The sequence below is a fragment of the Staurois parvus genome, unplaced genomic scaffold (assembly GCF_062004578.1).
Source record: "Staurois parvus isolate SC_StPar_1 unplaced genomic scaffold, SC_StPar_1.0 ptg000931l, whole genome shotgun sequence".
NCBI classification, from domain to species: domain Eukaryota; kingdom Metazoa; phylum Chordata; class Amphibia; order Anura; family Ranidae; genus Staurois; species Staurois parvus.
In genome coordinates this window covers 1042501-1058572 of record NW_028318727.1, presented here as the reverse complement: position 1 = coordinate 1058572, position 16072 = coordinate 1042501, and the positions used below count along the sequence as shown (strand labels likewise).

Genomic DNA, 16072 nt, shown 5'->3' with positions numbered 1-16072 from the left:
GCACAGATAGTCTGCACCTCCTCACTACTTCTGTAAGATTGTAGGGGGGGAAAGGATTTGTGTTGGGAATGGTAATTTTGGAGGGGGTTGTGCTAAGAGGATGGTTTGGAAGGAATTTGTGCTAGCAGTGGGAATTTGGGGGAGAGGATTTGTATTAGGAGTGGAATTTTTGGGGAGAGAATTAGTACTAGGAGTGGGGATTTGGGGGGATGATTTACATTAGGAGTAGGGATTTGGGGGGATGGTTTATGTTAGGAGTAGGGATTTGGGGGAAGAGAATTTGTGCTAGGAGTTGTGATTTTGGAGGAGAGTTTATGCTAGGAGGTGGGATTGGGGGGGAAGGATTTATGCTAGGAGTGGAGATTTAGGGGGGAAGGGTTTATGCTAGGAGTGAGGATTTGGGGGGAGAATTTATGCTAGGAGGGGGGATTTTAGGGGGAAGGGTTTATGCTAGGAGTGGGGAGTCAGGGAGAGGATTTAAGCTAGGAGAGGGTATTTGGGGGAGAGGATTTGTGCTAGGAGTGAGGATTTGGTGGGAGGATTAAAGTTAGGAGAGGGTATTTGGTGGGAGAGGTTTTGTGCTGGCAGGGGGGATTTGGCTGGAGGGTTTACACTAGGAGTGGGGTTTTGGGGGGAGGATTTGTACTAATAGTGGGGATTTGGGGGGAGGGTTTACACCAAGAGTGGGGATTTGGGGGGAGGATTTAAGTAAAGAGAGGGTATTTGGGGAAAGGATTTGTGGTAGTAGTGGAGATTTGGGGGGGAGGGTTTATGCTAAGAGTGGGGATTTGGAGGAAGGATTTAAGTAAAGAGAGGGTATTTGGGGGAAAAGGATTTGTGGTAGTAGTGGAGATTTGGGGGGGAGGGTTTATGCTAAGAGTGGGGATTTGGAGGAAGGATTTAAGTAAAGAGAGGGTATTTGGGGGAAAAGGATTTGTGGTAGCAGTGGAGATTTGGGGGGGAGGGTTTACGCTAAGAGTGGGGATTTGGGGGTAGGATTTGTGCTAGGAGTAGGAATTTGTGGGAGAGAATTTGTGCTAGGAGGGGGGGGATTTGGAAGGAAAGAGGATGCGTACCAAGAACGGAGATTTATCGGGAATTGGGGGGATTTCAGCTGGAAGGTTGGATTGGGGGGGGGGGCATATATATGTGTTGGGAGGGGGATTTGGACTGTGAGGATGGGGAGTTTTTGCATTTTTGTTTGGGGAGAATTTTAACTTGCAGAAGGAATTTATGCTTAGGGGTGAGTGTGTTGATTAGGAGAAAGGAGAAGAAAGGAAAATCTGTGGCAATTGGGCAGCCATTTGATTTTGGCTTTGATGCAAATTGATGGAATTGTAACTGGATACGTGGCAAAGTTATGTTTTCATGTTCTTTTTCCCATCTGAAGAAGCAGGGAGTTATGTGTAACTGATAATATATTGTGACACAAACAACACATGTTTATACCAAGGTAATATCCTGTACTGTAATATTGACATAACCCACCTATCACATGTAAACATTGGAAGGATGTCTGATCTGTGGGACATTTTTCCCATAACAAGGTAAGAAGATGTGTATCCAAACCCAAAAAACAAAAATTAAATGTATTGCAACTTACCAGTCCTTAGATGTGCCATCTGAATTTTATTAGGTTTTTTCTGTTATTTTTACCTGGCAATCCTGCCATTAACACACTTACTATGCTAAGGTGACAATGCTCACCTTATCCATATCCAACACTGACTGTATCCAAGGAGGAGCAGTGTTATCCCTAGGACAGAAAGCATCAGGACTACAGAACACCTTCCTTGATTTTCATCACCATAACTTAGCGTGGGGGGGGCTGTAGTCTCATACCCCCCTACTTTCTGAGGTGATAAATAGGGACCCCTTTTATGTTAAAGTGTATTGAAAAAGGATGAACACCTAACATGTCCCAAGTTACATAGTTAGTCTGGCTGAAAAAAGACAAAAGTTCATCCAGTTCAACTATTTAAAAAAAAAACTTATAATCCTACACCCACAGTTGATCCAGAGGAAGGCAAACAAAACCCAGCAAAGCATGATCCAATTTGCTCCTGCAGGGAAACAAATCCTTCCTGATTCCTCAAGAGGCAATCGGATATTCCCTGGAACAAGTTATGCAGACCGCAAAAAGTTAATACACAAAAAGTTATTAGTTCAACCCCATTTTTTTTTTAACCACTTTGCTTGCGTTAAAATAACATTTCAAAATAAAATACAATCCTTTAGAGACTATATTGAAGCTTAATGTTGTAAAATACTCTTGGTAGTTATATCATTTAAGGTCCGAAAGCCAACATTCAGCCAGAGTATATAGTTGGCAAGGGCAGCTTCTCCTTTAGCAATCCCCTTTCCCCTTCCCCTAAGGCACGGGTGTCAAACTGGCGGCCCTCCAGCTGTTGCCAAACTACAAGTTCCATGAGGCATTGCGAGATTGACAGCTACAAGCATGATTGCCAAAAGCACAGGCATGATGGGACTTGTAGTTTCACAACAGCTGGAGGGCCACCAGTTTGACACCCCTGGTCTAAGGCAAGACTATATATGCTGGCTGTAGACTGCTGCAAGCGGACATACAGTACCATACAGTGATGATATAAATTAGATGGATCACACGTAGTCAAGGTCAGCACAAGCAGCACACAGTGGAGGTATCCAGTAACATAGCAAAGCTCAGGACAGACCGCAAACAGTAGAAGTATCCAGTAATGTAGCAAGGGTCAAGGCGGGTAACAGACAGTAAGGGATTCCAAGAACATAGGTAAGGACAGGCCAGGCACCAGACAGTAGAGGCATCCTGGAACTTAGCAAAAGTTGTGGCAAGCAGCAAACAGTAGAGGTATCTGAGAACATAGCAAATGTAAGTTCAACAGCCAACAGCAGGAGTATCCAGTAGTGTAGCAAAGGTCAGAGTAGGCAGCAGACAGTAGAGGAGCTCGAGAACATAGCAAAGATCGAGGCACGCAGCAGACAATAGAGGTATCTGAGAACATAGGAAAGGTCAGGATAGGAAGTAGACAGCAGAGGTATCCAAGAAGGTAGTAAAAGGTCAGTTCAAGTACCAGACAGTAGGAGTATCCACTAATGTAGCAAAGGTCAGGGAAGGGAGCAAACAGCAGAGGTAGTCGAGAATGTAGCAAAGGTCAGGGCAGGCAGCAGACAATAGAGGTAGCTAAGAATGTAGCAAAGATTAAAGCAAGCAGCAGACAGCAGAGATATCTGAGAATGTGAAAAAAGTCAGGGCAGGCAGCAGACAATAGAGGTAGCTAAGAATGCAGCAAAGATCAAAGCAAGCAGCAGACAGCAAAGATATCTGAGAATGTGAAAAAAGTCAGGGCAGACAGTAGAGGTATCTAAGAATGTAGCAAAAGACCAGCAACAGGTAAAGAAAAAAAAAACCCGCACAGGTGACCAAATACCACCAAAAGAAAGCTCTATTTGTGGGAAAAAAAGGACATAAATTTCATTTATGTACAACATTGCATGACTGCGCAATTGTCAGTTAAATTAACGCAGTGCCATATTGCAAAAAATGGCCTGGTCAGGAAGGGGGGGAAATCCTCTGGAGGGCCAAGGGTTAAATAAGCAACTCCTGTGCCAAGGGCCAATCCCAGACCAAGGTTTCGCAAGGTCAAGGTTGTTGCCAAGTTGGGAAGCTCCATCCTGTTTTGACGGGGGCTCCCCAGCAACCTCTCTACTGTCATTGATATTAACATAAAGTATATCTAAGCCAAGAACGGATAGAAGGAGAACTATCAGTACAGTCAGTACTGTACTGATAGTTCTGTGGACAGAAGGGAAGAGAGGAGTATCAGTGCACGGAACTCATTTTACATATTAATGTTTCAGATGACTACTCTGTCCTCAGTAGTTCTCTATTCATTTTCAGAATCTCAGATCTCCGGGCCTCAGTGTAAATCCTAATACCAACCTGTTCCACCACCACAGCAAACAAGTGCTGAAAGAATTGGTTTAATCGTCAGTAAAAGAAAGCTGTAGTAGCAATAGCAGTCACCATCACAAAATGTTATATTGTGACATTCAGTATCTCCCAGAAGTGAGTACACCACTCACATTTTTGTAAATATTTTATTCTATCTTTTCTTTACAGGATGGTGTCCAGTAATGTAGCAAAGGTCAGGATAGGCAGCAGACAGTAGAGGTATCTGAGAATATAGCAAAGGTCAGTTCAAGCTGCAGACAGTAGGAGTATCCAGTAATGTAGCAAAGGTCAGGGCAGGCAGCAGACAGTAGAGGCAACTGAGAACATAGCAAAGGTCAGTTCAAGCAGCAGACAGTAAAAGTATCCAGTAATGTAGCAAAGGTCAGGGCAGGCATCAGACAGTAGAGGTATCTGAGAACATAGCAAAGGTCAGTTCAAGCAGCAGACAGTAAAAGTATCCAGTAATGTAGCAAAGGTCAGGGCAGGCATCAGGCAGTAGAGGAATCTGAGAACATAGCAAAGGTCAGTTCAAGCTGCAGACAGTAGGATTATCCAGTAATGTAGCAAAGGTCAGGGCAGGTAGCAGACAGTAGAGGAATCTGAGAACATAGCAAAGGTCAGTTCAAGCAGCAGACAGTAAAAGTATCCAGTAATGTAGCAAAGGTCAGGGCAGGCATCAGACAGTAGAGGTATCTGAGAACATAGCAAAGGTCAGTTCAAGCAGCAGACAGTAAAAGTATCCAGTAATGTAGCAAAGGTCAGGGCAGGCATCAGGCAGTAGAGGAATCTGAGAACATAGCAAAGGTCAGTTCAAGCTGCAGACAGTAGGATTATCCAGTAATGTAGCAAAGGTCAGGGCAGGTAGCAGACAGTAGAGGAATCTGAGAACATAGCAAAGGTCAGTTCAAGCAGCAGACAGTAAAAGTGTCCAGTAATGTAGCAAAGGTCAGGGCAGGCATCAGGCAGTAGAGGAATCTGAGAACATAGCAAAGGTCAGTTCAAGCTGCAGACAGTAGGAGTATCCAGTAATGTAGCAAAGGTCAGGGCAGGCAGCAGACAGTAGAGGAATCTGAGAACATAACAAAGGTCAGTTTAAGCAGCAGAAAGTAAAAGTATCCAGTAATGTAGCAAAGGTCAGGGCAGGCAGCAGACAGTAGAGGTATACGAGAACATAGCTAAGGTCAGTTCAAGCAGCAGACAGGAGTATCCAGTAATGTAGCAAAGGTCAGGGCAGGCATCAGACGGTAGAGGTATCCAAGAATGTAGCAAAGATCGAAGCAAGCAGCAGACAGCAGAGATATCTGAGAATGTAGAAAAGGTCAGGGCAGGCAGCAGAAAGTAGAGGAATCTCTAGCAAAGGTCAGTTCAAGCTGCAGACAGTAGGAGTATCCAGTAATGTAGCAAAGGTCAGGGCAGGCAGCAGACAGTAGAGGTATCTGAGAACATAGCAAAGGTCAGTTCAAGCAGCAGACAGTAAAAGTATCCAGTAATGTAGCAAAGGTCAGGGCAGGCATCAGACAGTAGAGGTATCTGAGAACATAGCAAAGGTCAGTTCAAGCAGTAGACAGTAAAAGTATCCAGTAATGTAGCAAAGGTCAGGGCAGGCAGCAGACAGTAGAGGTATCCAAGAATGTAGCAAAGATCGAAGCAAGCAGCAGACAGCAGAGATATCTGAGAATGTAGAAAAGGTCAGGGCAGGCAACAGAAAGTAGAGGTATCCAAGAATGTAGCAAAAGGCCAGCAACAGGTAAAGATCAACAGAGTAGTCAGACAAACTCAGTCAGCAGGAAACGATTTCTTAAGCACCGAGGCACAGATGTTTAAATAAACGGCTCCTGTGCCAGGGGCCAATCCCAGAGCAAGGTGGCTTGGGGCCATTGAGTGTATCATAGTTTTGGGACCCCAAATGTCAGTGTACGATTTTGCTAGGTACCCAGCAGTCCAGGTGTTATTAGTACCAGGTTTCCCCCAAAACATGTACCTTTAATAATACATTGCAGTTACAATACCACAAAAAAATCTGCTAGAAATGCCAGACCTATCACAGTTCTCTTACTTCTGTTCTAAATAACAATTCTGGAAAACTTTGATTGTTTGCATCAACGTGTAGGTGACTAAACCTTAAAATGTGGTACAATCAAACTCCAAGTGTCCCTTTCAGTTTTGATGCAGAGCTAGAACTCATCAATTCACGTCTCCATCAGCAAAAACCCAATCTTTGCAAATGACATGGGAGATCTGGCTACAATGCTGGCATGGATTCATGTTGAGAAGAAAATTGCAGCACGCTAATACGATGAAATGAAAGTCTGAAGTGGCTGGTGAAATATGAGATTATACGGGCTGTCATTATGGAGAAGTGGGCACATCGCCTTCCTGCGGCCACTCAGTAATTTCAGGGCAATCATGTATTTTTGTTTTGATATACATTTTTTTTTTTCTATTCTTTATTAGCGTCCTCCAGAAAACCATTGTGTGTGCATCCGTAGTACAGGCAATAATGAGATGGGAGCTCTTGAACTTTTTCCACCTCAATAATAATAATACATTTAATGGATGTTGTTGCCGTAGCAACTGGGCTGCTATAACTGGTAACCTGCTGCTTTGAAGAATCTGCGGAGAGGCGGAGCTAGCGCAGCTTCCTGGCTTCTGTCTGGCCAATCAGAAGCAGCCTATCATCATGGAGGTTCATGAAACTTAGTATTCCTTCCCCTCCTCAATGAGCATGTGCGGTGCTGGGTACTTGACCCCCCTCCCCTCTGCTTCTGGCAGCTAAGCAGGTGATACAAAGTAACAATGAATAAAAAGTAACAACAAATAACAAAAGTAAAAGAAATACAAGTAATAACAAATGACAAAAGTAACAATGAATGCAAAGTAACAACAAAAGTAAAACGTAATAACAAATTCCAAAGTAATAATAAATACAAAGATCTCTTAGATTGTAAGCTCCCAGGATCAGGCCCTCCTAACCCTCTTGTATTGGACTGTAGTGTTGCTGTATTGTCTCCCGTTATATTGTAAAGTGCTGAGTAAACTGTTGGCACCATATAAATTCTGTATTATAATAATAATAATAATTATTAGAATAATAATAAAGTGACAACGCATAACAAGGTTAAAAAATAAAAGTAATAAATTACAAAGTAACAATGAATACAAAGTAACAACAAAAGTAAAACATAAATTCCAAAGTGACAATAAATACTGTAAAAGTAAAGCACAGTAGCTAACTGGTTAGCACTTCTGCCTGGCAGTACTCGGGTCATTGGTTCAAATCTCAACCACGGCACCACCTGCCTGGAGTTTGCATATTCTCCCTGTGCCTGCGTGGGTTTCCTCTGGGTACTCCGGTTTCCTCTCACACTCCAAAGACATGCTGGTAAGTTATTTGAATCCTGTATAAATTGGCCCTAGAATGTGTATGTATGAATGTGAGTTAGGGACCTTAGATTGTACACCCCTTGAGGGTTAGGGACTGATGTGAATGTACAATATATACAGTCAGGTCCATAAATATTGGGACACCGACACAATTCTAACATTTTTGGCTCTATACACCACCACAATGGATTTGAAATGAAACTAACAAGATGTGCTTTAACTGCAGACTGTCAGCTTTAGTTTGAGGGTATTTACATCCAAATCAGGTGAACGGTGTAGGAATTACAACAGTTTGCATATGTGCCTCCCACTTGTTAAGGGACCAAAAGTAATGGGACAATTGGCTTCTCAGCTGTTCCATGGCCAGGTGTGTGTTATTCCCTCATTATCCCAATTACAATGAGCAGATAAAAGGTCCAGAGTTCATTTCAAGAGTGCTATTTGCATTTGGAATCTGTTGCTGTCAACTCTCAAGATGAGATCCAAAGAGCTGTCACTATCAGTGAAGCCATCATTAGGCTGAAAAAACAAAAACACACCCATCAGAGAGATAGCAAAAACATTAGGCGTGGCCAAAACAACTCTTTTGAACATTCTTAAAAAGAAGGAACGCATCGGTGAGCTCAGCAACACCAAAAGACCCGGAAGACCACGGAAAACAACTGTGGTGGATGACCGAAGAATTCTTTCCCTGGTGAAGAAAACACCCTTCACAACAGTTGGCCAGATCAAGAACCCTCTCCAGGAGGTAGGTGTATGTGTGTCAAAGTCACCAATCAAGAGAAGACTTCACCAGAGTGAATACAGAGGGTTCACCACAAGATGGAAACCATTGGTGAGCCTCAAAAACAGGAAGGCCAGATTAGAGTTTGCCAAATGACATCTAAAAAAGCCTTCACAGTTCTGGAACAACATCCTATGGACAGATGAGACCGACATCAACTTGTACCAGAGTGATGGGAAGAGAAGAGTATGGAGAAGGAAAGGAACTGCTCATGATCCGTCGCATACCACCTCATCAGTGAAGCATGGTGGTGGTAGTGTCATGGCGTGGGCATGTATGGCTGCCAATGGAACTGCTTCTCTTGTATTTATTGATGATGTGACTGCTGACAAAAGCAGCCGGATGAATGCTGAAGTGTTTCGGGAATATTATCTGCTCATATTCAGCCAAATGCTTCACAACGCATTGGACGCTTCACAGTGCAGATGGACAATGACCCAAAGCAGACTGCAAAAGCAACCAAAGAGTTTTTTAAGGGAAAGAAGTAGAATGTTATGCAATGGCCAAGTCAATCACATGACCTGAATCTGATTGAGCATTTCACTTGCTGAAGACAAAACTGAAGGGAAAATGCCCCAAGAACAAGCAGGAACTGAAGACAGTTGCAGTAGAGGTCTGGCAGAGCATCACCAGGGATGAAACCCAGCGTCTGGTGATGTCTATGCGTTCCAGACTTCAGGCTGTAATTGACTGCAAAGGATTTGCAAACAAGTATTAAAAAGTGAAAGTTTGATTTATGATTATTATTCTGTCCCATTACTTTTGATCCCTTAACAAGTGGGAGGCACATATGCAAACTGTTGTATTTCCTACACCATTCACCTGATTTGGATGTAAATACCCTCAAACCAAAGCTGACAGTCTGCAGTTAAAGCACATCTTGTTCGTTTCATTTCAAATCCATTGTGGTGGTGTATAGAGCCAAAAATGTTAGAATTGTGTCAATGTCCCAATATTTATGGACTTGACTGTATGTAAAGCGCTGCGTAAATGGATGACGCTATAGAAGTACCTGCAATAAATAAAGATGAATACAAAGTGACAACAAATAACAAAGGTAAAAAATAAAAGTAATAAATTACAAAGTAACAATAACAAGGTAACAATGAACACAAAGTAACAGCAAATAACAAAAAAAAAGTAATAACAAATTACAAAGTAATAATGAATACAGAGTAATAACAAAAGTAAAAAGTAAAAGTAATCACACATTCCTAAGTAATAGTGAATACAAAGTAACAACAAATAACAAAGGTAAAGAGTGAAAGTAATAACAAAGTAACAACAAATAAGGAAGAAAAAAGCATGTGCACCTCTGTTTCCTGTGTGTTTAACACTTGACTAGCTGACTACTATTAATGATTAACCCATTCATTACTAGCAGATCTCAGGTAGATAGATATTATTAACCCTTCAAATGTTGTGAAGCCCATACTTGTGTGTAAAAAGCTGTCATTACAATAGCATCTGCCACTGTAACAGACTATGTACCAGCCACCGCTCATTCCCAACACCTCAAAATACATCCTGCAACAATGTTTTAGCTTGCCCCCAGGAGAGAATATTCCCAGATTGGATAGCAAACAATGAATATAAACTGTTAAAGTGCCTTCCACCCTGGCAGGCTATGAGACACCACCCAGACATCCCTTGATACTGTTTGCAAAGCTTGCCACCTTTTTATGTCTGTTGGGTGTTACTACATTTGACTGTCAGGTTTGAACTTTATAGAAGTGACCCCACACCTTGCCCATCTATGTGTGACGTCCACTTCACTGATGTAAGGTCTCCAAAGCTAGCATTCTTTATCTGGAAACAAGAAAGTGTTTCTTTTGTTCTTCTCAGAACTTGGGGGAGAAACCAAAAACTTCCTTTCTGAAAATGTCATTGAGCCCCATGTGTGCCAAGATGGGCAAAAAAACACCTTCTTAATGAAGGGGCACCCCTATTCATGCAAGTGGGGGAATTCTTGGTGGTCTTTGTATGGATCCCACATGTCCTCAAGGTATGGTTCCAGAATGTTGTGTCCAGCCTTCTCTGTGCTTCACCCTGGCAAGCTATGTGCCACCACCGAGCCATTTCTCAATACTGCCTGTTAGGGTTGCCACCTCATCCCTTTAAAACCGAAAACATATTAATTACACAGGTTCTGTGGATAGTTTACTGCAGATAAGGCACTAGGTGAGTTTAATTACCACCTAAATCAGCCACAGAACCTGTGTAATTAATATACGGTTGATTTTAAAGGGATGAGGTGGCAACCCTCATGTCTGTAGACCTTGCAACACTTTTTCATGTCTGTTGGGTGTTACCTGATTCAACTGTCAGGTTTGAAACTTATAGACGTGATCCCCATTTTACCAATTTATGTGCTACCCCCACTTCAGTAGTGTAGTGTCTCCAAAACTATCAGTTTTCATCCCTTTGTTCCTTTTGTCCTTCTCAGAACTTGGGGGTGGAATTGGAAACTTTCTTTCTGAAAAAGTTCTGGAGCTCCAAGCCCACCAAGATGGGCAACAAACCACCTTCCTAATGAGGGGGCGCTATAACAAAACAGGAAAGGACACTTGTGGCGATTGGACGCGGACAAAAATTTTGTTAAAGATCCACCATCTTGTATCATACTCTGCAAATATCATTCTCTCTCCCTCCAGCCCCTCCCCTTGCAAGGAATGTGGTCTGTGTGTGTGCTGAGTTCAAGAGTGCACAGGGCACAGCTGGATACGCTTCATGGTTGTAAACCCAATTAGCTGGTTCCATGATGTCTGTCAGACCCTTGCCTTGGCCTGGTCGTAAAGCTATAAATCACTCCGTCACTGGACATGAAAAGCATTCCAGAATGGTAGTAAAACATACATCTCACTTGAAACCACTTTTTCATACAAATTCATAAATCCCGACAGGAACACGGTACAATAAAACAAAGCATATATTCAGATAGGTCAGTTTAATACGAGTCACCTGACACATTACATCCCTATGTGGCACCTACATGAGAGTAGAAAGCAATATGTAATTATCTGGAATGGTAAGATATGTCATATTTGATGGCTGGACATTCAGGATATCATTCTGCATATTAATCTACCAGTGGCTAGGCTGCTACATGTACCTAGTGAAAGCTTTTGGCCATGGTATAAACGTGTGAGGGATGTGGTCATAGCCTGAATCCCTACCTAAACACCCCTCCCCAAATGAGGCGATTGGTTCTCTGCTTTAAGGAGACACCTTGCTGGGTTCCTAGAAAAAAGACTGTCATGCCTAGGGAAATAGATGAAGAGATTCTCCCTTTTAACATCAGGAACCATCTTTGGGAGAAAAGGCAACCCTTTTGTTCAGGACACTTGAACTCTGCTTAAACCAAGGACTTCTGCAGGTATCCTACCTTCTTAAACTTCTCTCTGTTATCTTTCTGTTGTGTTATTGCGCGCGCGCGCTCTCTCTCTCTCTCTCTATATATATATTTGTTAAATCTTTTCTGTAAATATTTTTATTGCACCATTTTGACCTTTTTCGTAATAAATCCTATTTTCTGAAAAGTGTTGAACTGTTTCTAAAGCTCTTTAATGCAAACTAAGAATCCCTGTCTCTGAAGAGCACTACTGTGTGTTTTAAAACCTCTGGATACATCTGTCTGCGGTGACAGTGTGTATATAGATGCTTATTCAAACATCATAGTGTTACAGCTAAGTTTTGTGAGTTTCCTCCTTCTCTGTAAAAAGGTGGTGGTGGCAGTGTGAAGGGTTAATTGCGTAATTAACCTGACCTAGTAACAATAGCTCTCAGGCTGCTGGTACCTAGATTGTGGTTCAGCGAGCTGGAAAATCTTTGTGCAGGGTGCAGCTGAGAGTGGCATTGTTACGCAAGTGGCAGCATGGTTTTGGATTGGCTAGTCCTTCGGTGACAAGTTGGTGAGAAGGGCTGGGGTCTGTCGCCGCGCCTGTCACAACACTTACTAGTCCCTAGGCAACTTTCTAGCTTGCTCAGGTAACTTCATCCCCAGGATAAGAAATTAAGGGCCCATTGCTGTCCGTCTGATAAGCGATCCACAGTGGATCTTTTGAGATTTGACAGGCAGGTCGGAGGCAATGGTTTAACACTGTTCAACTGCACACATTACACATGGCTGCAGGACAGTTACGGCATGGCCCCATTCCTTTGGCAGCAGTGCAACCTGTGGTATACTGTCACACAACCATGGTTTTTGGTCGGGGACGGTGGTTCTGGGAAGAGTACGGTAAAACCACAACTCAGCCATCTATCCTTACCACCTCCTAGCCACCCATGTAAATGAGGCCTAAGGAGTAACACTGTTAAGGTACCCAATGAGCTGGACAAGTGTTGAAGAATGTGTTTGTGGGCAGAATTCTAGGCAATTTTAGGCAGTGGCGCATAATCTGCAATTTCTACAATGTTAAACCCAATGCTGAAATTTGGAATTGCCTATGAGAAATGACTTCATTGGGGGTTACAGGCATCTGAGCATCTGAGAAAGTATTGTGGGATGTCTAGATGGTGGTGCATGGTTTGGCAAGGTGGGGAGTACTACTGGCCACACATCAGCAGTCACAGCACAATTTAGCTAAACTGCATGGCTGAAATGAAAACGAGAAGCGCACCAACCTTGCGTATTACCTCAATAACCAAAATTTATTAATTATAAAAATATACTCACAAACAGCGAATAAAATCAGGCATGTAAGTCCTCAAAGGGACTTGAAGACAGCGCAAAATCCATCAAGGGGACAGATATTCAGCACAGCTGATGCGTTTTGAAGGGTGTCCCTTCTTCATCAAAGCTCTGATGAAGAAGGGACACCCTTCGAAACGCGTCAGAGGTACTGAATATCCATCCCCTTGATGGGATTCACGCTGTCTTCAAGTCCCTTTAGGACTTACATGCCTGATTTTATTCGCTGTTTGTGAGTATATTTTTATAATTAATAAATTTTGGTTATTGAGGTAATGCACAAGGTTGGTGTGCTTCTCATTTTCATTTCGTTCTGCATTATTGGTCGGGCTTCCCCAGCCTTGTTTGGAGCCGCACAAGCCTACATGCATTGGTGGTCGATTTTTCCAGGTCTGGTTCCATCCATTCGCCACCTGTCTGGGTCCTAGAGCGCAGGAGAATTAGTTTTTGATAAACTGCATGGGTACCATATGATTCTAAAAAGGGTCAGGGACTTCTTTCCCTGCGTTTCTCGTGGGTAGGGCAGCCTATTGAATCGAATGGTCTGCCGTACCCACGATGCGCATGCGTAAATGTGCTTGCATATATGTGAATTGAGCCGCAACAGCACACCAAACGCAGCAAGCAAACGTGTCTTTTGCCATATGCAAAAACATGCAACAAATGCAGACAAACACACAGTAAAGATATGCAAAAAAAAATCAATTGACTTCACTATGAAAAACACAAAATAATGTGCAAAATGCCGTGCGTTTCAACTCGCTAGGTGTGAAAGTTTTTGTGATGAAGCTTTATAACAAACAGCTCTGAGCACCTAGTAAGGCCCCATGCACACTGGGAGTTAAAAACTTTACTTTTAGGAGCGATTGGTGCTACTTTTAGGAGCAATTGAGCTTTTTTTATCTGCTCCAGGCAGGAAAAAAAAAACACTACCAGTGCATGCAGGAACAGCAGCATTTTGGCATTAAATGAAAAAACAAAACAAAACGCATGGCATGCCTAAGTGTGTATGAACGCTAGGCGCATTTAGCATGTGAACGTTAATACATTTCAAAGGCCAGAATCAATTAATATTCTGGCCAATAAAATGCATTAACGCCCAAGTGCTTTATGCATGTAAATGCTGCTAAACGTATTTACAAAAATGCATTTTTGACGCTGCTTTTCTCCTGCCAGGAGAGCTGTTGTGTGCGTGCGTGTGGCCTAAAGGAGTAATTATATGTAACTGAATGGGTTAATCGTGCATAGTAATCAGGAAAGGGTTAAATACTCTGAGACCAGGGAGGTGCATGGGCTACATTGTATCACTGGAAACCTGGATGGTGACATTTGTATCAGCTGAGCAGCTGCCATTGTCAGAGATGGGGTGGGGGGAGAGGAGTGCAGCAAGCATTGCACATGCTCAGTGGGAGGAGGCAGACAGGGGATACGGAAGTGTGTGTATACACGTGGCTGCTGGGACCAGCTCCAGGTTGTCATGGACCTTTGCTCTGTGATGTCCTGATCTCTGCTGTCAATCACAGTGATAAACACGCAGGCAGGGCTGGCCCAGGCAGAGGCTCCTGTACAGTGGGACTGCTGCGGAGGGCTCAGTAATTTGGATTATTCCAAGGTAAAGACTGCATGCTTCGTGTGACAGGTTTAGGGGACGTAGTGATGGTAAGAGACATGGCTGTTGTTCTGGATGATGACAGCATTTATGGTTCACATATGTGCGGTATATCGCATGTGATTCGCACAGAAACCGCACCACATTCCTATGCCAATCACATGCGATTTGTGTGCGGTGTGATCTGAGCCATAGATTTTGTATGGCTCTAATTGTACCGCACTAAAAATGTGCAGGACCCTTTTTTTCGGTGCGCACTAGAATCGGATTGCATAGGTATTCACACCCATGTGATCTGATTCTGCACATCGCACTGCGTTTTGCGGACCGCTTTTGGGGTGTTGTTAACACACTCGCAGCGGTTCGCATAAACGGGGTGCGATTCTGATGCGGTGAGACTTCGTACAGAAAACGCTGCAAATTCCGCATCAGTGTGAATCCGATGTTTCACCTAGGATGAGCAAAGGGCTCTCTTTAAAGCATAAGCAATCCCGTCCTCCTTGCCGAAAATGTATTGCAAGTGCTGATACTCTTTTAGAGATCATACAATAATATACGTTCAAATGTGCGTTTTAAGGTTTATTAAGGCTGGCCATACACTATACAATTTTCTGCCCAATTTTTGCCAATTTCCTTTAGATTTACCTTCAACTATGTAGTGCAAGGGCCTGCCTAATTGGATACAACTGAAAGTGTTTGGGTTTGACCTCCTATTATATAGTTTTTGGTAAATCTAAAGCAAAATTCTCAAGAAAATTGTATAATGTATGGCCAGCCTAGCACCATGTGATGCATGGACTCATTCACACAGGCAATGAGCCCCGTCCTCCATGCTGAACTGCTTTTTGCTGTGTGCGCATCCACCTCCAAGCTGCATGCAGGCAGCCCATAGAAGAGGATGTGAATGCAGGCACTGTGCGTTTCGGATCCATGCGCCCACTCTTGCCTGCATGTCTAATTTTGACATGCAACTGTGTTTTTGCAGCTGCTGCGTCTGCATCCACCTGTGCACAGCTCTCAGGTAGACATGTGCGTTTCGTATTGTTCAGATGGTTTTTGGAGATTGGAATATTTCCAAATGGAAACAAAACGTAAAAAAAAAAGTTATAATGAAATTGTTAAATGCATTTGTTTCATTTATATTCATTGTGAATAGCTGGTTGCTAAGGAGCAGGCAGTCGCCATGTCCTTGACAACCGTCTCTCACCTGCTGTCACCTTCTGCTGACAGCAGAATGTAAGTAAAAGATTTGGCATGACAAAAAAAAGTGTGGGGGGTGGGTTAAGCTCACAGGAAAACAGCACCGGTGTGAACTGAAACCTTGGGAGAGAAGGCAAATTGCCTTGTTCTGGCATTGGGAAGTGCTGCTGGCATGAACCAACCTTTGTTCTTAGAGTGGAGCTAAATTTGTAAAATAAAAAATTGCGAGCAAAACATTGCAGGAAAGGCATGCAATAAAATACACTTACCTGCTTATTTGCAATCCCCTGTAGAAAGGTAGGCCCGGAGCACAAAAAAAAAACAAAAATAAGCGCAGGGATGACATGACTAGGGGGAATAGAGGGACAACAGAGGGTTAAATTATGGATAGGAAGTTTTGGGGATTAAGGCTTACCTTATTGGATGGGGGATGTTGGGGAGGGTCTCCCAGGG

General features: G+C 43.0%; 1 protein-coding gene across 3 annotated transcripts in view; it reads left to right on the top strand.

The window, feature by feature from the left end:
* Positions 1-14238: 14238 nt before the first annotated feature.
* PEMT (phosphatidylethanolamine N-methyltransferase) overlaps positions 14239-16072 on the top strand; it is a 168148-nt gene continuing 166314 nt past the window's right edge. For 2 of the 3 annotated variants that reach the window (XM_089656729.1, XM_089656727.1), the window contains exon 1: positions 14239-14469. In XM_089656729.1, the coding sequence (XP_089512855.1) occupies positions 14434-14469 (36 nt within the window). In that variant the 5' untranslated portion in view covers positions 14239-14433. The remainder of the gene's footprint in view (positions 14470-16072) is intronic. The other variant, XM_089656728.1, reaches the window with a different exon arrangement.